The sequence below is a fragment of the Rhamphochromis sp. 'chilingali' genome (assembly GCF_963969265.1).
Source record: "Rhamphochromis sp. 'chilingali' genome assembly, chromosome: 21".
NCBI classification, from domain to species: Eukaryota; Metazoa; Chordata; class Actinopteri; order Cichliformes; family Cichlidae; genus Rhamphochromis; species Rhamphochromis sp. 'chilingali'.
This window is the reverse complement of record NC_137949.1, coordinates 28,991,148-29,015,237: the sequence shown is the minus strand read 5'-3', so window position 1 is coordinate 29,015,237 and position 24,090 is coordinate 28,991,148. Positions and strand designations below refer to the sequence as shown.

The 24,090-nt window shown below is 39.9% G+C and overlaps 3 protein-coding genes across 4 annotated transcripts; 1 reads left to right on the top strand and 2 right to left on the bottom strand.

Annotated features, from left to right (window-relative positions):
- Positions 1-1,384: 1,384 nt before the first annotated feature.
- On the top strand, positions 1,385-11,714 carry reep1 (receptor accessory protein 1). Of its 2 annotated transcripts, XM_080871448.1 has the most exons (8): positions 1,385-1,511; positions 3,724-3,796; positions 3,907-3,983; positions 4,151-4,271; positions 4,719-4,832; positions 5,074-5,233; positions 6,631-6,893; positions 9,562-11,714. In XM_080871448.1, the coding sequence occupies exons 1-8, from the start codon at positions 1,480-1,482 to the stop codon at positions 9,631-9,633; spliced, it is 912 nt and encodes a 303-aa protein (XP_080727574.1). In that variant the 5' UTR covers positions 1,385-1,479; the 3' UTR covers positions 9,634-11,714. The 2 variants fall into 2 exon arrangements, with proteins under 2 accessions (XP_080727574.1, XP_080727575.1); XM_080871449.1 differs by lacking the exon at positions 6,631-6,893.
- Positions 11,715-11,772: 58 nt separating this feature from the next.
- On the bottom strand, positions 11,773-16,018 carry mrpl35 (mitochondrial ribosomal protein L35). The gene is made up of 4 exons (XM_080871450.1): positions 15,887-16,018; positions 15,555-15,717; positions 12,136-12,280; positions 11,773-12,050 (listed from the first exon to the last, which is right to left on the bottom strand). The coding sequence occupies exons 1-4, from the start codon at positions 15,915-15,917 to the stop codon at positions 11,862-11,864; spliced, it is 528 nt and encodes a 175-aa protein (XP_080727576.1). The 5' UTR covers positions 15,918-16,018; the 3' UTR covers positions 11,773-11,861.
- Positions 16,019-18,461: 2,443 nt separating this feature from the next.
- Positions 18,462-23,787, bottom strand: LOC308389399 (uncharacterized protein). Its single transcript, XM_080870797.1, has 9 exons — positions 23,620-23,787; positions 22,357-22,530; positions 22,041-22,179; positions 21,837-21,925; positions 21,375-21,438; positions 20,154-20,242; positions 19,921-20,033; positions 19,681-19,837; positions 18,462-19,305 (listed from the first exon to the last, which is right to left on the bottom strand). The coding sequence occupies exons 1-9, from the start codon at positions 23,666-23,668 to the stop codon at positions 19,148-19,150; spliced, it is 1,032 nt and encodes a 343-aa protein (XP_080726923.1). The 5' UTR covers positions 23,669-23,787; the 3' UTR covers positions 18,462-19,147.
- Between the last annotated feature and the right edge of the window lie 303 nt (positions 23,788-24,090).

The following is a 24,090-nucleotide window of genomic DNA, read 5'->3' as shown; positions in this document are numbered from 1 at the left end:
CTGTCTGGCAGATAAAATGGCTCAACCGGCACACAAAAAAATAGCCTATATAAACAATAAAGACCTTAATGAGACTACTCCAAAGACAACAGTCTATCTAATTAAATGCAGGAGCTATGTGTCAAACTATAATAAACTAATGCCGCCTTCTTCTTTTTTTTTTTTTTTTTTTAAAGGAGCAGAATTTTAATTTTTAGGAAGGGTTCATTTTCAATTCACCCCATTTCAAACCGGCTTTTTCTTTTTTTGTTTGTTTTTGGGGGTTTTTTGGTCCGTTTTGTTAAAATGGACAAAAGGGTCAAGTTTCTGCCAGCCACGGCCCTCCCTTGGCAGCTTTTGTTGGACGGTAACAAAACCTCGCCTGTGTGCTCTGGCTGCAGTTTGTGTGTGAAAGGCTAGACAAAGCCAAGGTACTGTTGCTCTGGTAATGCAGGTGTTCTCAGGTTTGGGACCAGGGGATGAGAATTTCGAGGATAGGCAATGTCCCTGTCCTTGAAATCACTTTTTAGTTTTTATGAGGTCATTTTAATAAGGTTTGACCTTCAGTTGTAAATGTCAACTGTGAGCAAGATTACAGTCAGTACAATCTGAAATATTTGGACTCTTGCTCGTTGTTTTAGGCCACACTAGCTACTCTGCATCTTCCTCAAATTCCCCAGTGTCACTTGATTTGTGGTCATTTGATTAATTGTAAAAATTCCCTTTAAAAATGTTACACCATAGAATAGTAGTAACATCAGAACCCTGCATCCTGAAGTGGGCCTGTGTGTAGTTTAAAGAGCATGACGTGTTAATGGGTAACAGTTGAAAACACAATGTTCTCGTTACAGTTGTTTAATACATTTCTTTAATCTTTTCTTTCAAGAGTGTTCAGACTAAAACATTTGTTCCTATCTGCAGCTCTGAGGCAGTGTGATGGATAATACTCTCTACTATTCGGACATAAAGCAAGCAATCAAGAAGTTTACTTGTAGATAAATCGCTAATTAAAATGTTTTCGTTGCAGTAATGCATGTGTGTGTGTGTACCTTCATTTAAATGACCACAAAAGTATTCATTCAAACATATCGGCCACGTAGTATTACCGTATTATTCCAAGTAGGAGGTAGTTTGTGGATCTTTGAGCTTTACGGGGATTTGGTTGCAGTATTAAAAGGTAAATTTGAAAGGGATTACAGAATACAAACGCTTAAAAGGAGCACGGAGAGGGGGAACAGGAGATATTTGTCTCCTTTGCAACCCTGCATCGACACATCCACACACCCTTGTGGGCTTGAGGACTCACGCTCCGGCATGTTGTGTGTCTGCTGTCTGTGCAATGCAACACTGCCATCTATGGATAAGAGCTGTAGGCCGCTCACTGTTTATCCCGCATCACGTTGCCGCCTGTGTGCGTCCACACGCAGCCGCCTGGACGCGCCTGTCATCTGGAGGAAACTCCTCCCTGCAGACAGCGCGTCCTGTCGCCTTCCCAGCGCAATGGTCTCCTGGATCATCTCTAGACTTGTGGTGTAAGTCCCCTTTTTAAATTCATTTAAAACATTCTCTGTCATAGAGGGATATGAACAGATCGCATCGCCTGATTGTTGCAGGTGGCAAATCGAGACGCACATTAACGGTGGAGAAGCTGCGCGCTTTACAAGCCCCCGCATTTCTGCCTGACAGCCTTTTTAATCAGAATCAGACGTCAACATAGAGAGCAAGTGTCGTGCTGTTCATTTCTGACTGAAAGCAGCCCGGGTTTGATGGGATTGTACTTTGTCGTTTCAGCCGGAATGAGCCCCGGGCCTGTATAGACCTACTGTATTTCTTAACAGGCTGGCAGCGCGCAGCAGTCTGCCACTCTTTGTTTTTATCAAGTGATTTGTTTTTTATTCTAGACAAAAAGATGACGTTATTGAGTGAATAATGTATTATCGTCATACGAGATGATAAAAATGAGTCAGATCCTGAAATCTGGGGGCTTCTTTCATAGCCAGAAGCCCTAAATGTCACTGAGTGGCGAGGTGTCTGAACAACAGGAGCGGTCTTTGAGTGGACCAATATTGAGTGTGGATGTCCCACATTGGAAAAAAACCCCCAAAAGGGATGGGTCAGCCTTCTCAGGTTACAATGCAAGAGCATTTCATGTTATAAGAGTGGATGCATATACCCCCATGTTTTTATATCAATAGCTGCCTGTTTCCTATTATTATTAGTGTAGGTCATGGCTATTTTTCGCCTGCACAAACTATGAATCAGCATCATTGCAGACTGTGTAAAGCAACAGTAGGCTCTAACCTCGAAATAGGGAAGCAATTACATTTCGATAACGAGATTTTGTTACACTGATTGGACTGCCAGCGCTTTGGCAGCTCAAAACCTGGTTATGCAGATTCGTTTTTGGATCGGTGGCCAACAGAAAGGTTTTAGCTGCGTCGATATTTTAAGCGTCCTTGTGTTTCTGAACTCCGAGTTAGCCGGCCAGGCCCGAGCAACATGATGTGGGTCAGTAATTTGATCAGGTCGCACTTACGCAGCTGTTGCTGTTGCTTGGTTGTAGCACTTTCACAGAGTCCACGTCTCTGTCCGGACACCCAGCAGCACAGGTGCTTGCATAAGAGGAGGAATTTAAAGAAAAAAGACAACATATGTGAACTAATTTTACCTGAAATGACTTGACTTTATCTGTCAGCTGCCAAGCCCGTATTAGCCATGAGTAATACTTTACAGTTTCTGATTGACCTCATCTTTCCTGGAAACCTGTAAATGTCTACAAGAGGTCCAAAGATTCAAAACAAAATGTACATACAAATGCTTAAGAAGAAAGAATTATTCCCAAATGTCTATATATGGATTGCTTTAATGCACAGCATACACTGCTGTGGAGAAGTCTTTCACCCCTCGTAATTTGCTAGGAAAATGGGAAATAGGTGCAGCGATTTATTAAAAACATGCAAATACACATGAAAATAGAGTATAGAGGAAAAAAACAGGCTGTGCAATACTAATAAGCTTTAAAGTAAAAATCTGATGTGTTCACTTTTATTCTTTAATGCCTCCACTCTCACAGATGAGTTTTCTTGTTGTTTCTTTAAGTAGTCTTCAGGAATAGTTCTCCAAGCTTATGAAGGACATTCAAAGCTTGTCTTTGGATGTTGCCTGCATTTTGTTCTGTTTTCTATCAAATGTCTTTTGTTCTCTGCTTGTCAGTTTTCCTCAAATTTTTTAAGGACACGCTGCACACCATGCTGAGAAATTACAAAGTTTCAGCTACTGGCTCTTTAGGAATCATCTTGTTGGTCCAAAAATACTATTTTATGCCTGTCAAACTGTGTTTTTATGGGAACCTGACAACAACAAAGTGCCTAAAGGTATAAAATTACTTCTTCACTAAGTTGTCAGTTATGTGTAGTCACAACACTGGTTCATCCCTTGGGTTAGGTGCTCAAAGGATTCACAGGTAGTCATAGGAACCAATAGTTCCTGCAGTACAAAGACTGTACAGCATATGAGTTAAACAACAGCCAGTGTCCAAAGAAGACATTTGAAAGATTTTCAGAAAGCCTGGAGAATTATTGATGGAGATCAATTTAAAAATTACAAGAAAGTCTGTCACTTTGGAAACAAAACATAGACTTTTTCACAGCAGTTTATTGTTTTTAATCATGTTTTATTGCATTAAACATGTCTTTGTGACACGTTTTTTTATGTCTGAATATTAATCGGTTTTCTGTCTTTTAGACTCGTCTTTGGTACACTATATCCTGCATACTCTTCTTATAAAGCTGTGAAGTCCAAAGATGTGAAAGAATACGTGAGTAAAATGTTTTTAGCTTTACAATAGTAACACCATGATGTATTAGTAAATAGAAATGTTTTATGTGGATTTGCATTAACAGATTTGACTTTTCTATGACATTGCAGGTGAAATGGATGATGTACTGGATAATATTTGCCCTATTTACATCTGTGGAAGTGTTTACAGACATGTTTCTTTGTTGGTAGGTGACTGCAGATGTTTTGTGTCAATGATCGTACAGAGGCCCTCCGGGGAATATATTTCAACTCTTGTCTTGAGTCTTGTAGGGTTATCATTAACAATCTTTATGGCAGACATAAAAAAACACAAGTTATTGTGTTTTACTGCTACTCCGTGTTTTCACTGCAGGCTTCCTTTCTACTATGAACTGAAGATAGCCTTTGTGGTGTGGCTGCTATCCCCTTACACTAAAGGTTCCAGTGTGCTATACAGGAAGTTTGTTCATCCCACGCTTTCCTCAAAAGAAAAGGTGAAATCCCTTTCCTTTTTGTTGTTGTATCTTCCTTTATTTCCTCTGGTGCCGTTAAAGGAAAGGCATAGGGGGCAAAATGTTCAGTCTAGGCTTTAAGCTAACACGCGTGGTTTTGTGTCTAATAGAACTGGAGTTTTGCGACTGTCTCAGGAACAAAAGTGCCTTTGTGCCAATTCACTTTCCCACTTAAGCTTTTAAAAATGTGTCCGCTGGACAAAGGCAAAGACATGTCACAGTCTTCTTCCATTCGTCTTTTCCTTTCCACCTTTTTTCCCCCCCTCTGTTTGTGTGGCAGGAAATGGATAAATGAGCTTTCTGAAGATCAAAAGCCACAGAATGAAATGATGCAGTCAAGCAACACATGAAACAGCTGTCCAGCAATTACACAATGCCAATGAGATACATCATGTTCATGTGATTCTTTTTTTTTTGCTCTTTGTTTAGGACATTGATGAGTATATCTGCCAAGCAAAGGACAAAAGCTATGACACACTGGTGCATTTTGGGAGAAAAGGACTGAACGTTGCAGCCACAGCTGCAGTCATGGCTGCAACAAAGGTAATGCAGACTCTGGACATTTGTTTTGTACTGCACTGGGGGTACGGTGCTCGGGCATTGTAAATAATGTGTCAAGCTTGTTGTTTTTGCGGCCGATCACATTCATGAAGCTTTGAACATTTGTTTTTGAAGCAGAGGACGCAGCAGATTACTGTAATGTTTGTGTATTTCATGATGCCATGTCATCCCCAGCCTGTCTCACACTGCTGCTGATACTAAAACATAGCCTTTCCCGGTTTAGGGTCAAGGAGTTCTGTCAGACAGACTCAGGAGTTTCAGCATGCAGGATCTCTCTTCCTACCAGTCTGACCCTGTTAACAGCAGCTCCGACTCTACGCAGCCTGCAGCCGCACAGCACCGAACCCGACCTATGATGCGCAGCAAGTCTGAGAGCTACAAGGGTGAGGAGATGTGATTTCCATACTGCTTCATGCCACCTACAGTAGCCCTGAAAACTAAATAAACAAACAACAAATAATAGTCTTATAAAGCATTATAAAAATGTAAATGAGTTAAATAGCACAACATACCGAAAAATATGGAAATATGGGCTCGATGAGCACACTGTAGGAGCCATTACAATGCTGCAGCAGTGCCTGCCTGGTTTGTGTGACGCAGATTATCGAGGCGATATCTGTTTTCCTGTTCAAGCTCGTTTAAGCCCAAAGATATTGTTTAGTACCTCAGCTTTCCTGACTGGCCCCCTAACCTCAGCCCTACCTTCCTGTTTGGAGCAGGTCAGGCCCTCACAGGGCTAACCATCCTGTGACAAAACTCGCATGCAGCTGGAGGGATTTTGTGCCAACTTTAACAGTGGAATCGGTTATTATTTGTACTAATTCGGTGCTGTATTTTTCAGATAATTTAAAAAAATTTTCATGTAATTAAATTTAGAAGTAACAACAACTGTTAATATCGATGGGGTTACGGTATTATTAAATAATGAATCTTAGCAAGGGTATGTCATCGAATATTTGGTAACCAAGCTGCTGTAAACATCTGAGCCAGCGTTTGAATTTTCATTCATTCTGAGGATCTTTGTTATTGCCGACAAATCCAAGTAAAAGACCAAAACCATTACTTTCTGTGACTTAGACGTTGTCTGTTGTTCATTTTAAGGCTGCATATGTTTATATGTCTAAATAATGTCCTAAACAGCTGGGCAGTGTAGCTACTTGGATACATTTGTTGGGGACTATTTTCAGCTGTGGATTAATACACATTTGGCGAGCTGTATTTTTAGTTGCATGGTTGGTTTGGGGTGGAGTTAAAATTAATATGAATCATAATAAATGTCAGCTGGAGCTAAGATGTGGTTCATTAATGTGTTTTTTATACTTTCTGTATAACAATGGCGCTTAAGGCGCAGAGGCATCAGAAAGTTGCTTTTTTGTGGTTTTGATCTTTTTGTGAGATCATTGGATTTGCTGACAACAACAAAATCACCAAAATGCAAAATCACTAAAGCTTCTACGATATTATCTTTTGTCTTCTGTTGTGGCATTATTTGACATGGAAAACAGGCTAAGAAGGTTTACTCTGACTCTTAAAATAATAGAAAGGAGGACATAAGGAGGGCTAATAAGAACAGCCTTGTTATGCTTGTATTTGCTGCAGCAAATTGGTGTTTGATCTCAGTCGTGCAGCATGCAGGATGATGATGGATTATGATATGAGCATTCGTAATCCCCAAACTGACCAAAATCAGCTACATCTCTTCTGTAATGAAATGGGAAGCATTAGGCCTTTGATTGGTTAGTTTTTCATTCCCTGCTGCCGACCTTTTCCCACGGTACAGGGCAGGATTTTGACATGACTGAGTTTGAGGTGTTGGGGTTGGACCAGTGGGACTCCAAGGAGTTTCTGTCCCAGAATGCTTCAACTTCTGAGTCTGAGCCCACACCCATTACACCCACTATGACACCCCAGTCCACCCCACCCTCCGCACCCTCTCTACCTCCCACTCCGGTGGCTCTGGAGCAGCCTGAGGAGGTGAGGAAAGAGGCGCAGGCAGCGTCAAAATCTCCACAGCTCAGGCTGACTAAGCGGAAGGCTCCTGAGGTACACTGCCTTGTGAACGTGGCTGCTCAGCTGCTGTCTGATCCTAACTGCCCCTTGAGAATGGTGATTTACTCAATGATTCACTAATTTCTGCTGCTGCGTGCCTAAATAAATCATCATGGTCCAGTACCTATGCGATGGTGGAGAGCCAGATTGCTAATAGAATTTCTGCACTGATGAAACTGAATCATGCATTAACTTGGTAGAAACATTATTTAGTTCAAATAATGATTGCATGATTGCAGTGACTCAGATTTTTTGGAAATATTAAACATTGTTGATAAATTCACACGGTTTGCCTTCTAGTGTGTTTCACCCATTTAGAATAACTTTTAGTTTTGATGTGGAAATGTTTGTGTGAAATCCTTCCCTGGAATGAACCAGCATTCACTCATAAACCTCAACACCTAGTATGTCTTTGATTGGCGTTCTCAATGAACAGCTAAATAAAGCAGGATTATTAAAGGATAAAGCTGGCAATATTTTTTTTTCAGTTGTCAGAAGATCACATGAAAAAATCAACAATGAATTGATACTACAAATGAGTGTTGCCTGGGTAGCTAAAGCCTGAAAGAGCTTGTTCCTTATTCCTGTGCGACCCAAACCCTGGTAGAAACATCAGTGAGCCACAGCGCATGCGCTAAGTGACATAATGTTTCATCACAATCAACATGGGACTGTAGTTTTTTGTTGTTTTTAAGTTATTACCACATCAGTCCCCTGATACCACAAATACTCTGCTGAGAAACAAATGTGCATTTACGCCTCAAGACCTAGGACTTTTTCCCTCCCCCTCCCAATCAGTTAGTAACAGCTCCAATGATGCAAGGCCAAACTTACCTATTCATTACTATTCTCTAAGGCAGGGGTGTGCAATCTCAGTCCACGAGGGCCGGTGTCTCTACAGGTTTTAGATGTGTCCTCGAACCAACAAAGCTGATTTAAATGGCTAAATTAACTCCTCAACATGTCCTGAAGTTCTCCAGAGGCCTGGTAACGAACTAATTGTGTGATTCAGGTGTGTTGACCCAAGGTGAGATCTAGGGACACCGGCCCTCGTGGACTGAGATTGCCCACCCCTGCTCTAAGGTCTCGCTATTGACAAGAGAAACGTGAGAAAAACAGTAAAGCATGCTTCTCTTAACCACCAGGCCAAATTCAAGTTTTAAAGACACAAGCTCTTAATTAAGCTGCATATTAAAATTATGAACAGCCTCTCAACAGTCAGTAAACACTGATGTCATTTAAGCTATTCTGTGCCACATTTGATTCAACATACACTCACCAGACACTTTAAGTACCACCTTGTTCTTACCAGGTGGAGCCTATTTTGTTTTCAGAGCTACCTTTAGTCTTCATGGCAGAGATTCAACAAGATACTGGAAACATTCCTCAGAGATTCCAGTCCAGGTTGACATGATAGCGTCACACAGTTTCTGCAGATATGTCCGCTGCATATCCATGGTGGGAATCTCACGTTCCACCACATTTCAAAGTTGCTACGTTGGATTGAGATCTGTTGACTGTGGAGGCCAGAACAGTGAACTCACTGTCGTATTAAAGAAGCCAGCTTGAGATGATTTGAGCCTTGTGACATGCAACATTTTCCTGCTGGAAGCAGCCATCAGACGATAGGTACTGTGGTCATAAAGAGTTGATTTTAAGGGACCCATAGTATCCTATAAAATACTAGGATACTGGCAGCATTTCTTCTATTGTCCAATTTTTTGAGCCTGTAGAAATTGCAGCCTCGGTTTCCTGTTCTTAGCAGGAGTGGCACCTGAAGTGATCTTTTGCTCTTGTGTGTTCAGAGAAGCTCTTCTGCATAAACTTGGTTGCAAAGAGTGGCTATTTGGGTAATCATGTCATGCTCCTCTGACATCTGATATCAAAAAGACATTTTCACCCAGAAAACTACCACTCACTGCATTTTTCTCTCTTTACATACGATTCTCTGTAAACTCTACAGATGGCAGTGTGGGAAAAATCCCAGTAGATCAACAATTTCTGAAATACTCAGACCAGAACCATCTGGCACCAACAACCATGCCATCACTTAAATCACTTTTCTTCACCATTCTGATGCTCAATATCCAGCAGGTCATTGTTCGTAAATGCACTGGGTTCCTGCCATGTTATTAGCTCTTTAGATATTTGTGTTAATAAGCAGCTGAACAGGTGTCCCTAACAAAGAATTAAACACAACACATTCACAGTCATAGTGATACTAGGCGGCCTCTTCAGTAAAAGTGTTGCACTTGGCAACCTTTGAAAGCGTTACATGCTGTGTTTTTACCCTAGAGACAGTCTGGTCCCAGCACACTGAGCTGATAATCCACAGAAGAAGATTATTCACTACTACAATGTTTACTCCTCTTTTGTAATGTTTACAGTACATTTTTTTAAATTGCCGTCTGCTCCTTAAAAGGAATTAAAGTAAATATTTGCAATCTCCTCTCCTGTTAATGACTTCTGTAGAAATAAACAGGCTTTGGTCTGAGAGGTAAATTGGAAAAACAGGGAAACTGTTTCTTAGTTTTGCTTTCATCTTGACAATAAGAAAAATACAAAATAATGCCAGCCTTTATCCTTTAAATACTTTGCGACTCCTTGCAGCTACTGGCTGACTGAATTCCATCTCTCTGTTCGCTTCTCTCGTCCCTTCTAGCCTCCTCATAGAGTCTTAAGGCCTCTCACAAGATCCAGGAGTGCTCTTTCTTCGAACAATGAAGCCATGTGAAACTGTCCTCAAGACTACTCCAGCTGCCTTTTCTGCAAGAAGTTAAAACAAAAATACTGAATGGCCAAAAGCTACATGACTGAAGCAGCCCTGCTTTGGAATAAGGTATTACCAAAGTGACCTATGATGACCCCTCTATATACAGCATATAGCAAGTGACTCATGATTTAAAATGTTGAGGTAGGAGAAATGAGTGAATGGGTGCCATGCTGAGAAGACACTTTGAGTTCGTTGGTTATTGAATATGTATTTATGTACAGGTTTATGTGTGCTTCATCTTTATAATTTCTTTGTTTTTAATCTATCAAGTCTGGACAGGCAAATGCATGTGTGTCTTCCCAGGCATTAGTCTGCTGTTATTAAACAGAATGTACTGTCACTGAACATTACAGCGGGCACAGTGAGCAAGAGAATGTGATAGAAGCCAAGGATCAACAGCATAGACCGGGCTGTTTTTACCCACGTGAAATAATTTTTCTCTGGAGAGCAGCTTTTCTGCACTTCAATAATTATCACAACAAAGTATTAATAAATCAATCAGTTATCCAAGCGAAGATCAAGCAACAAGTGACAGATATGATTCTGTTTATTACCTCTCTCTTAAAGCCTTAAAAAAAGAGATAGCAGAAACTTAAATGTTGCATTTCCAACAGTGTTCTTATTAATATGCACTAGGTTTAGAATAGAAATCACTGCCCTCAATAATCTAAAATAGCTGAATAAATAAATAAATATAAGTCACTGAACACCACCATCAATCACTTTCATTATTGTGCGTTTTTTCGGTGGTAAATAGTTTTTTTGTGTACCAAAAAACAACACGTGCATCACAGATTTAGAAAAGAAAGAAAGAAAAGAGAAAAAAAGTCATTACATAAGATGTTTCGTTAGTGGAGCTGACTGTTTTTGACAATCTGTTTAGTTTCTAAGCATGTTCTGTCATTTAATTGGCAGTTTTTAGTGCAATTAGGATTAAGTCACTTTTCTGCTGTAGCAAGAGTAGGATACTACATGGTTAAACATTAACTGTATATGGACATGGTTGTTTTATCTTTTTATTTACATGTTTAAAATCACTGTGCAATGTTCTGCTGTGAACTGAGCAACTCTAAGCCCGACTCTCGTTACCGTTATTTGCTTCCGTTGTTATTTAGAAAATCACGAGAGTGACTTTAGTGGTTTTTCAGGTTTACAACCTTTATGAATTAGCAGTGCGTGGTGAAGCGTTGTTTGTTTTCATCCTGAACTTTACTCGCTGCGCCTGAACCTCGGCGACGTTCTAAACAAAGTATCACTGTGCTGGTTGTCGATTGACAGGATTAGCCCAGTAGATTTCTAACTTTCCTCTATGTATCTGTATCATTTAAGGTGGGTTTGAAACAAAAAGCTTCTCAGGTACAACTGTTCTGTTTACACGTCACTCACTCTGATGTTGTAGATACACTTATTATGCACATAAAATGCTCTTTAAACAGATAAAAGGTTATAAAAAATGGGGGGTGGGGGGAATCAAATGATGTGTTTAAGCATTAGTAGTATCTGTGGTAGTGTTGGAGGTGATTTCTTTGAAATTCATTCAAAGCAAAACAGGAAAAAACATGTTACAAAGTTGCAGATCTGTATACTTGTGTGTAGATTGATGAAGTCATCATTGCATGATGTTTTGTTATTAATTTGTATGAGAATTTGATTTCTTAAGTGCTTTTGTGTGAAGCTGTTGGCCTCTTCAGATGCCTTGCTGGTAAACATTTTCTTCTTTAGTTGATTTATAAAAAGAAATGTTATGGCTATCAGTTGGTTAAATAAATATATACGCATACAAACATGTCTTATTAACTGGTAAATTAGCCACTTAACACTTTAAGCAGTGGGAGACACGCAAGTCATTGTACTAACGTATCCTCAGATTTTTTTTCTGGCAGGCCAGAATGTCAAGTTAATTCAACTTAAACTTAATTGTGAATTATGAAACAAAAAGACGTGATGTGATGGCATATTGGTTCATGACTATCAATTTGTTTCACTTGTTTAAATATTTCCGTTGGTGAAATCAACTTACAACCATTAAATATAAAGCAGAACTTTTGTGTCTGTTCTTTTTTCTGCGTATTTGCTTTAAAAGAAAACTTACAGGGAAAGTATGGCAAAATGTGATGATTTATCTGACACATATACAACATCATTACATTACAAGCAGAAGACAAGATGTCATTACGTGAATCAGCAAATTAGGGTTTGAGGTTGACCCGATCGTGGTACTTCAGGTATGGATCATCGACGTACCAGTTTCTCCTTTTCCAAAATGAGGTTGTCATTTTATCTAAAAGCTTGCATTGTGTTTTGCTACAGAATACGATCTCTCTGAGGCGCTTTCGTCTGGCAGGTTTCTTCTTCCAGAGCTTCTTCTTGTATCCAGCCTGTTCATATTCAAAATCAAGAAGTTAAATTTAACACGTTACCTACAATTAACATATGACTCAAGCAGCTGTAACACATACAAACCTTGCGTCGGATCCAAAGGCCACAGTGCAGCCTCATGAACCTATCTGTGACAGATTTTACACTCTTTCTCTTCCCCTTCTTGACACTATAGTAAGTCAGACTTCTGCTTGGCTGCTGAGTTCGACTAGGAACAAGTGCCGACACCCTGCAACAACAGAGAGAAGCAGAACAGCTGTTACAAAGAACATACTTACTTTGTACACCTGTTCACCAGCTTGTTAACACAAATATATAATTATCCACTCATATGGAAGCAACTGAGTGGCTTTTGTCATGTAGAGGATGTACTGAAATGAAAACAGAGCATCAGAATGAGGAAGAAGTGACTCTGAACATGGTTGCATGGTTATTTGTGTCAGAAGGGTCAGAATATTTAAAAAGCTGCTAATCTGCTGGGATTTTCCCAAACAGTCATCTCTATGGTTTACAGAGAATGAGCTAAAAAAAGAGAAAGTATCCAGTGAGCAGCAGTTTGGGTGGAAATGCTTCAACACCAGGGCCCTATTTCAGGAAGCCGGTTTAGAAAACTCAGAGTGAAAAACGATACTCAGGGTTGAGTAACCCCGAACTGTCCAACTCGGAATATTCGGTTGCAGAAAGGCTGATAACAATTAGTTCAATCAACGCGGAGTTGCTTTAACCCCAAATTAAGCGCGTGCACGAGGATACATAAAGCCCTGATTAGTGGAGCACAGATTAAGCGAGTCACCATGGAGACGAAGGGAAAGAAGGCGCGGTCAATGTATTTCACAGCGCTTGAGGCCGAAATTCTGATGGCAACATATGCCGATAACATGCAAATTCCGCGGAAAAAAAGTAACGCAGCCTCAGCTGCAAAAGAAAGGGAGCATGCATGGCAAAACAAAGCCGACAGAGTCAATGCGTGAGTGTTAATTTAAACATTGATCTAGGGATTTCCACCCATTTAACACGTTATTTTATTATATTTTATTTTTTATTTTATACATTTTATTTTGTGATGTGATGTGAGCGCAGGTGCAACCCAACAGGCCCCAAACGTTCCTGGCAGCAAGTAAAAATGAAATATAAAAATATAGTCCAAACAGGTAAGGTGTAATTGTATTATGAGCCATAGTGCTTGGTCTGTTTGTCCGATGTAAATCAATTGCAGTTAGAGGCTACATTAATTTCCCCTCTGTAAGCACTTATTGAAATTATCTGAGCACATTACAAGTACATATTTGCTTACTCTGTATGCTCAAATGTGACCCGTTATAGCCAACAGAAAAAAAAGCGGAGGCCCGAAAAACAGGTGGGGGTCCTCCACCACCACCACCACTCACAGAGGCTGAGCACTTGGCTTCCACATTTGTGATAATGTTGGCAGCATCACATATGATCTTCACAGTGCAGAGAACACAAATTAGCATCCATTACTATAATGAAATAATTTGTTAGTTTGAAATGCTACAGGGAACTATGTACCTGCACATTAATGCTGTGGAAAGACTTCCTGTTCACATAGTCTCCTTCATTTACTGAAGGAGCAATGATTGGAATGTGAGTGCCATCTATACAGCCAATCACGCCTGGGAACCGTGAGAATAAATGTAAAATTTAAGTAGTAGTTCAAGTATCACCACATCATGAATTAAGTTTCGTTCATCCTGATACCTGCAATTTTGTGGCATCCCTCTTTGATAAATCTTGTGGGTCTATGACCGGGGAACACCACAAACGAGTACAGGAGACGTTTCAGTGCAACTGTAACATTCCTGACTGCCCGACAGACGGTAGCCTTGGAAACGTGCTCAGCGTCACCAATATTATACAGAAAGCTCCTGTTTGCAAAAAACCGAAGTGCAATACAAATAATATGTACAGAACTGAGAGAATGTCCACGATGTGTCACATGAGCAATATTAGGCCTGAGGATGTTATTCAAATAAATTATAGATTGTGCTGAAAAACGGTAACGTTCACACAGGAAATCATCAGGAAATGATAAAATGTCCGAACGCGCTCTAATCACTCTCTCCCGGCGGAGAGCTCTGCGGAGAATTTGGGCTTCAACATCTACTGGCTCTTCAAGGAAGGGGCACGCCATGTCCGACACTTCCTACAGTCAGGTTTCCGACAAAGAGGCGGAGAAAGTTAGGGTTAGTTGAAGTAAACCTGCTAGGGGGCAGGTTAGCTTCACGGAGTGTGTCGTCATAGTAACTCACTCAGAATTAATCTAAACTCGCTTTGTGAAACCGAAAACCCAGAGTTTTCGTTAACTCAGGGTATACTTACTCAGAGTTTGCACTAAACCGGCTTCCTGAAATAGGGCCCAGAAGTCAGAGGAGAATGACCAGACTGCTTCAACTTGATAGAAAAGCAACAGTAACTCAAATGCCCACTATTATGACCAAGCTGTGCTGAAGAGCATCTCTGAACAGGAAACTGATGCTACAGTTAATACTGGGTCACCAAAATTGGACAACAAGACAGGAAAGAGCTTGCCTGGTCTGATGAGTCTTGATTGTTGCTTCACATTCAGATGGTAGGGTCAGAATATGAGTAAACAACATGAAAACAGGTCAAACTGCCCTGTATCAACTATTGACACTGCTGCTGATGTTGGAATAGTGTGGGGATATTTTCTTGGCACATTTTGAGCCCTTAGCACCAACTAAGCTGAGCATTGCTGCTGACCACGTCCCTCCCTTTCTGACCTCTGTACTCATCTTCTGACGGCTGCAGGATAAAGCATCATGTCACAAAGCTCAAATCTTCTCAAACTCATATCTTTGAACATGACAATGAGAATGACTGTATGCAAATGGCTCCATCATCACCAGAATGCAACTTTGGGATGTGGTGGAGCAGGAGACTCACATCATGGATGTGCAGTGGACAAATCTGCAGCAGCTGTGACATGCTGTCATGTCAGTTCCCAGCACATCATTGAATTTGTTTTGCCTTTACAATTAAGGAAATTATGAATAAAAAATGGGGGTCCAAAAAGGTGAAATAAATTATTTATTTTAGGTAAAATAAATAATAGAAAACTCTATTGTTTTTTCAGACCCGCTGCAAAGTGCTTACATTATAAAGACTCTGTGATGCAGCTGTTGAAGTCACATTTTAGTCATCTCAGTTTTTTTGTGTTTTATATCCGAAATAAAGACGCCTTTTGCCAACAGTAGAAACAAACAACTACAAAACACTCCCAGTGAGCGTGGAAAGCAGGTGCTGTGTCACTGCAAGTCCTCTATGCTGTATACCGGCTGTCCACTACCAACAAAAGTGTCACAAGATGAGATTAGCTCGGATTATCAATTCGGTGAAACGGTTTCCTGGAGGAAAACCTGTACCTAATCGTGATTAGGACGAACATTAACCTAGCCTGTTACTTTGGGGAGCTTAATTACTCAAATGCATCGCCCTCATATTTCTATTCCTTCACTCCTTACCTCTGCAGTATGTTGTAGCGTGGTGTCTGCCACACTGTACCCTGGAGAGGAGCACGGACAGCGGCTGTAAAAGAACTGTAGAGATGCGCAGACTGGACGAGGCTGGACTGACAGGTCTGTGGTGTCCGGGCACATACAGACACGGACAGCGGCCTCAGCAACCCTGTTGTCAAACACAAGGACGACAGAGAAACACATGAATATAAAACCGAATTCAGCTATTTCTGTATGTGTTACTGAACAGCACTGCTCGGTAACACACAGATGATAAACAAGCACCGCATCAAGAGGGTGAAATAAAACTGTATTAATGTCAAACTGCAGTTACACACCGGACAGCCTCCTTGCCAGGGTGGCCGCCATGTTTCCTCCTGAACGCCCAAGTAAGTACGGTGGCCCGTTAGGACAAACCTTCTTGTTAAAAGCATGAAGTTAAGTTGAAGCGACACAGCGCTTTACCGCCACCTAGTGAAGGACATGGTTGGCTGTGCTGTGCAGGATATGGCAAACCAGAGCAGGCTAAAAAGAGAGAGAGAGAGAGAGAACCATTCAAGTCATTTTGAGACAAACCAAACTTGTAAAATGTGCATAAATCGCATATGAACACATTTCAGTGTAATAAAACATGTTTATGGACAATACAATACTGTACATAAGGTTGGTTCTTTAAGACTGGCCTAAGTAAGAGTTTTACCCCCGTCTGACGAGCTTAAAAAAGCTTTTGCTTTTGTTTAGTAAAATAAAATTATGTATAAAAACATTTACAATAAAATACCTAGTATTTTACTGTACCATTGCTTTTGTAAAATGTCATTGTGTGGGTTTAACATAAATTGAGTATTTCTGTGGCACTGTTTATTTATGTCCTTTATAACTTTTCAATATAACTTTCATGTATTACAGTAATCAAAAGATTATCAGGCACTGCACCACACTACACCACATTTTATCCAATACAAATGTATTAAATACTCCTGTATTCAGTCTACTTGGTGTATATACAGTATGATATAGCTTCCAGCTGTGTCTGTCTACATAGCTGTCACACTGTAAACATGAGATCCTGAGAGTTGCCATTTTTTCACATTCTTCTGTTGAACTTTTACATTATCTGGAAAGAATTGTTCATTGCTGGAAGACCAAATCAGTATTTCAGTTTTCTTATTTATTTAGTCTGGCAAATTTCCCCGTACCTACTGAACAGATAGCCCATGACAGAAATGTAGCTGGAGCAAATATCCACAATCTAGATAGCTAAATGAAATAGTGATTGATGTTCTTAATAACGCCTGTGCTTTCCCTGCTATGATTCATCAAAATGACTGCTGTGCGTAGGGCTGTGTTGTGCAGTAAATATAATTATGCCACAGCATCCATCCATTCATCCATCTATTTTCTTCACCAGCTATACCAGCTGACACCTGGCAAGAAGTAGTACATCGTGGACAGATCACCAGTCAGACAGCGAGGACACAAAGGGACAGACGAACCTAACATGTACATCTTTGGACTGTAGAAGGAAACCCACGGAGGCACAGACAGAATATCCGAACTCCAACACAGTGGTTGCAACTGTCATAACATTTCAAGGCAGAACACTGACACATATATACAGTATACAACCTGCAGCAGTTACCTGTTACAGATAAAACTAGCAAAAGAGGATTCAAGTGCCTGATTAATGTTGAGAATAGAGTGTGATAGTTCAAAAAATATTTCCATGACTAATTTCTAAAGAATTGATTGATTCATACTTCTGTGGTTTTAGGCATCCTCAGCATCAGCCTGACTCCCTGATGGAAGGTGTCAGGCTGTGGGGGGTTGTAACGGCCATCTGTTCTTCCTGAGGTGCGCGGTTCTCTCCAACTGTGTATCTGGTGTTGCAGGAGTACTGCAGAATGATCTGGGGAGTGATCAGAACCCCGATGGTACAGCGCAGACATGTCAAACTAATTATTCATGTGAAAAAGCCCAGTAAATATATGAAAAAGAGGAGCAATTTCAACAGAACATCTCAATTTGTTTCTCAATTCTCAATTACTGTCTGTAATTGTTGAACAGAAGCTTTTTTTTATTATTCTTGTAGAGCCATTGTAAAAAAATAAAAAAAAGAGAGAGAATTTTCTATAGCAGATAACAGGAACTTTTCTGTCATTTAATTGTTTATTTATTACTTAACTACTTTTTTGTGGCATGAATGGCCATGGTGGGGGAGGACTTTATCAGTAGGAAAAGCTTTAAAACGTATTCAAATACATTTTAAAGTCAAAACCATTGCCCTGCTTCAGAATGTCTTTTAACTAATTTTACTTTCAAAGCTTTGTAGACAAGCGACACATGTAATGTCAGCTGTGGTAGTTATAAAGAGCTGGTTAAGACAGTGTTTGTATTTCTTAATTCTCCGCTTAGCAGAAGACAGTATAACACCACATTCACAGCATACAGGAGCAAGAATTGAACAATTAAAACACAGCCTAAATTACACTTTCTACACACTAATGGAAGGTATAATATCACCAGATTTACTTGAAGGCTGTTATAAAAGCACTACTCTTTGCTGCTGGCAGGCCATTGTACTGTCACTGTTTGTCTTTGATAAAATACACTACAGTTTTGTGTTGTATGTTGCTGAAAGGCAGTTGTTATTACACATTCTGTTCTGATATTAATTACGTTGTTTTTCTTGGTTAAATTAGCCAGTGTCTTTCAAAATGTTTTGAAATCTGTGAAATGTGAGTCTTTCTTGAGTTTTAAAGTTGTTTATAAAAAGTTTATATATTTACATATATATATTATTTGAATTAATTACACATATAGTACATGCAGCCAATCAAAAGTTTTGAATATGGAGAATCAGTACTTGTTAAAAAGATATATCACCAAAAGATTTTTTCCTCCAGTAAATAAATTAATATGAGGACACTAATGATAACAGGTGCTATTACTTACAACCTATTAACGGTCATTCGAAATAAATTACTTTATACTGTCCCAGCATATTAGGACAAATTATCAAGACAATACAGATTTTTGTTTTCATTTATTTTAAAGCTAGTCCACAATATAACATAGCATTTGAAAAGGGTTAGAAATCAGAATATTTTATTTTCTTCTAAAACATACAAATATAACCTTAAAAAGCAGTTAAAAACCTTTAAGCAAAAGTATCTAAAAAGAAATATAATTAAATTAAATTTAAAAAAAATAAATGAATCATCCACAGTTTACACGTAATCACTGAGACAACAGATGTTAATGTAAGTGCACTGAAACAGGAATGCAAAGTAAATCAATTACCTTGTTAAAAAAAAAAAGTGCTTTTCATAAGTGAAAAAGGCTGTCACCAAGCAGAGGGATGTATGTTGTTTTCGTCATTCCAGCGTACCTCTCATAATCGAATAACCTCACTTACACAAGGAATATTTTTCTCTGAGTGGAACGATTGCGACAGAAAGAATTCACCAAAGAATCAACCTCCACTGGCCAGTGATTCATTGCAATTGACAGGCTGGTGGTTTGATAAGGTGTAGTCTCTAGAGGGGAGGGAGGGAGTTTTATCAGTGTTTCAGTGTCTCTTCTTGTATCTTAGTGCTTCACCAGCCCGCATATACAGGTTCTGCATCACAGGGCAGGCCATAGTATCGTCCTTGAGGTCGCTCTTTTCGTAACAGTGGAGCCCGGGCTACTGTCAGCTCTCCGTCAGTTTCTCTTCGTCGACGTAAAAGCATTAAAATGATAAAAAGTAAGGCCACTGGAATAAAAAACACACAGACATATATGAGAGAGACACACACGTCATTACAGGCATAGAGTGCTTTAGCATGTGACCATGACTCCTAATTCAATTCACTATATCTTTATTTGAACCACCTGACAGGACTGCATTTAGCCATAAGAATTGAGCTTGAATTAACATGGCTCATTTACAGTTATTATATATCAATAAACAGGACTATAACTGAGTCAAGTTACTGAAAATGCAGTTTGTTTCATCACTTTTTCCTTTTTTCAATTCATTTGAATGTGAATTTTACAGAAAACAGGCAACTTTATGACCCATTACAATACCAGACACAAAAAATAAATAAATCGCTTGGATCAAACAATCGTTGTTAGTATTACTCACCCCCTCCTCCAATAACTAACAAAGCAATAGTGACAGGAGCCAGTTCACAAGTGTCCCCTGCTTTGCGGAAGAAAGTCTCCATGCAGTAGCCCGGAGCCAAGCTGCCCTCTGGACAAAAGGCATCACTCGGACACTGAATGGGGTTCACGTCAGGACTCTGAGAGAATAACATGCTCTGTCGCTAAATATCTTTTAAATGCACACGCATGTATTTCATCGGAGAGAGTGTGGCACACTCACAGGGCAGTAGTGATTCTCTGGGCAGATATCACAGCTTTCCTGGCCCCAGTGGATCTGAAAATAACCACTGCTGCAGATTTGACACATATTCTGACGGGCGGCCTTGTACATACCTGTTCAAAAATCACACATCACTGGGATGGAAAGCAATTCTTATCTTTCTCTATTGCAAGCCACAGCAAACACTCACACAAATGACTAAGTGACAGCCCATTTAAGATACTCTAGTTTACCTGGCCGACATGGAGAGCAGTCCTTAGCGGCAGTCTGCAGAGCTTCTGTGCCTCCAGGACACATCTGGCACTGAGTACAACCCGATGAGCTGTCAGGAAAAAAAAACAAACAACATTTATAGCTGTAAAATACATGTGAACACTTTGGAGCAGGTCTACTGATCAAAGATCCTACTAATAATATGAATGGTTGTTGTCAATAGTTAACAGTTAGATCAGTGGATAAAACAGTGACTACTGGAGAAATGTTTTGTAACTTGGTGGTGGCAGGAGGTAGTTCATCAAACTAAAAAAATAAAGAGAGGCCAAGTCCCAAACACTATTTTTAGCATCTGTAAATAACATATGGAGTCGTGGCTGTGAGACATCACTTCCTATCATGGCAGCAGCCCAGGAACCTGCTGGCAGACGCTGGCAGTGAGGAGATAGGCTTTCAGGCTTGGCTGGCAAGTATGGACAGACTAAAAAGGAATATCGCTTTTATTAGTGCAGAAGCAAACTTGCAATCAGCCCTAGGAAGTGCTTTCAGCAGGCAAAGAGGTCACCAGACTCTCACAATGAAGCCTTGAAGCTCTGCCAATGGAGAAGTTGCTTAATATGACTATGAGTGTTTAATGACTGTCAGTTTCTAAATGGTAAAAAACATAAATCCCCAGATCCACAGAAGGAGCTAATATTGTTGCTCTTTTACACCCACAGTTTAGCTGTGATTAAGAATCTTGCAATACGCCTCCCTGTGAAGGTTATTTGGGACACGTCATCTAGACCGCGTGAGCCTACATATCCTATCTAGTCTGGAAACTCTCAAAAATAACCTGGGAAAATCCAAAGGAGTATTAGCCCCCTGTAACCATATCTCAAACTGTAATGGAGGGATAATGCATTTTTGTCATGAATCAAAACTACATTCATTTCAATAGGAGTCACATAAACCACTTAAACAGGGCTGTGCATGCCATTTGTGACTTTGTGCCAGCTGCAGATTACTCAAAGCAGACGCTAGTCCTGTGTGTGTCTGTGCGTGTGGGTGTGTTTGTGTGGCGTGCAACTGTGCAGGCAACTCAGAACCATGAGATGAAAGCATGTGATGCTCAGTTTGGTGGTTAGATAAGTTATTTTCCAAACACTGAGTTCTGCTCAGTTACAGGGCAACAACAACAAAACAGAAAAATGGACACACAAACAGAAATGCAGTCCCAGCAGCAATCAGGTCCAACTTACTTGCAAAAACGTCCTTGTGCACATGGTTTACATGAAGTAGAATTACCCTGCGATGAAAAGAAACCTAAAAAACGAACAGAAATATACATAATTTGTGGTTTTGAGTTATAGATATCAACATATACTAATGCAAGCATATCTATAGACTTTAAGGGGACCTGTTCAAATTTCCTGAGATAACCATAATACAGATATCACCTCAGAGTGACATCATACGGAAAAGCTACCGAGCAAATGTTTAGAGGAGTCTGAAGCCTGAACCTTAAGCTATTATTTGAAACCACATCCACTAAGAGGATCCATTGTTTTGTAACAGAAAATAATCAAAAGCATAAAGCGTGCCTTTCTCTTTAAGTTGTGTGTATTTTATAGCAATATTTTACAATTAAAGCATATGTATGGGAATCAACACTCTCTGTTTTCTGATATAGAAAACAATGAGTAACTGCTAGATAAACAAACCTGGTGAGCAACTTGTGCAAGAGTCTTCACCAGTGTTATTGTTGAAGGACCCAGGAGGGCAAGGGCGACATAATGGACTTCCAGTGAAACTGAAGTGGATACAGCATATGAAAAAATTATTAGTGATGTAAACTCTGGATTTCTATTTAAAAAGAGAGAAAAAAAAGTGAAGTTTGAATTTGCTGGAACAAAATTAGTCTTTACTTGGTGTAGAAGCCCCGGCTGCAAGGTAGACACTGCTGCTGTCCTGCTAGTGGCTGATAAAATCCTCTGGTGCATGGCAGGCACGCGCCAGGAAATACACACCGCCCTGAGTCAGGACAGCACGTGCACAGAAGGGTGTCTGGGGGGGATTGACAAAAAGTTGATTTTACTCTTCATTTTTGCTGCTTTAATATCATACAGCTTATTTTAATATCAACAAAAGCAAAGCCAGGTACTTAACAGAAAGGACATTAAATATAGCATATTTAGAAATATCATAAAATAAAGCCATGGCAGATGATAGTCACTGACTCACTGTTGTCGTACTGTGACCCCGGTGCACATGGCTCACAAGCAGAAAGGTTAAAAGTGAAGCAGCCTGAGGTGGTGCTGCTGAAAATCACGGGTGTCGGAGTCAGACTGGTCACATTTTCGATCAGAGTGGTATCTGTCACAGCAGGAGTAAGAGTGGTCTGGCTCACCACTAAGCCTGAGAAGGAAGGACACAATGGTATATATGCGGTCAGCTGTCTTAAAAAGGTTCAAAAGTACCTAAATGTAGTGAAAAAGTTATGGCTCGAGTGCATAAAAGCAAAAATATGTGGTATGATCACTAATAATTAATACAAACAGTGTAAGCAAACATTTTGGGGGACCCTCCTGCATACCTTTTCTTTGAATGTTTTCGTTTATTTATTAGTATTGCAAATAATAACCAGGATTTTAACTCCTGTCTCCCTGCATCTCTCCATGATTCAGTCTCCTGCTTTGAAATGTTGCTGTGGACTGAGGTTGAACCCTCACGTCCCTCCTCCCTAGACACGCACTGAGCTAGGACACAGCCTCAGGGACACAACAGAAGTATGAAAAATAAATGTTAGCAAGTGGATGAGTGACCTGAGAGCCAACCTTGCTGCATTGCCTTTATTAAAAGAGGAAGAACTTCTTCAATCAACTATAGCTGAATGATTTTACAAAAAGTTTATCCAACAGGGAAAGAAAGAAAAAAAGGTGGCTGCAAAAGGTATAGGCACATCAGCAAAACAGAGCCCATATTGTGGTAGTAATCACATAAGCCTTGCGCTTAACTGCTTTCTTGAATAGGAGCCATCCTCCTCATGAAATGCAATTATTCAGAAAGGGGTCATATGATTTCTCAGCTCCAGTCTCCTCTGGGTTGGCAGCAGTTCTCTCCCAAATAGATATGCTTCTTGAATTACAAGTCAGGGAGTTTGTAAAAACGGATAAAATTATATTAACAGAAATACAAAAGCAATAAGTACCACGGAAATACAGTGAGCCAGTGTATTAATTTCATTATGGTGTCCTGGTGCAAAGAAAAGTGTGTGTAATAAAGTTTTGCTTTGAACAAAGTCTAAATTACATGATGCAACAACATTAGAACTGATTCTACTGTTTCTATACTTTCAATAACAAACCATCAGCACTTTTCAGTAGTGAATTAACCTAAGGTGACTTCATGCTTTTTTTCATACTATATAGTAAATCTCTGTATTAGACCCTTGGTTTATAGGATTACCGCCGCCGTTTCGTTAACGGTACAAGCCACTCCACTTACCTATGAAACAAGCGGCGGTGATCGCAGCCAGAACTCCCCGACAGTCCATGCTCCAGATTACCGACTGCAGCCACCAAACAATGCTTGTCTACAGCATCTCATCTCTTAAATGTGGCAGCGTTTCCTTTGTTTTCATAGAGTACGCTGTCAGGGGAATCAGCCCACTCATCAGTGTCATATGACAAAAAGGCATCATGTGATTTTGGTTTAGAGGGAAAAAACCGAGAGAAATGGGCTCAATTCAAGACAGATCTGGTGTAGTTACAAGGAACAACCAACAGGGACACCACCGCCTTATTAAAACATCATGCATTAGGCTCAGAGTTGCTCCCGGTCCGCAGGTGAAGCGATTCAAACTAGGTCCAAGCAGTAATACGAATTTATCATGAAAATTACTTAATTAATTTTTACAAAAAAAAATAAAAAATCATATCATTAATATACTTTATGTTGCTTTGTGCTAAATATAGA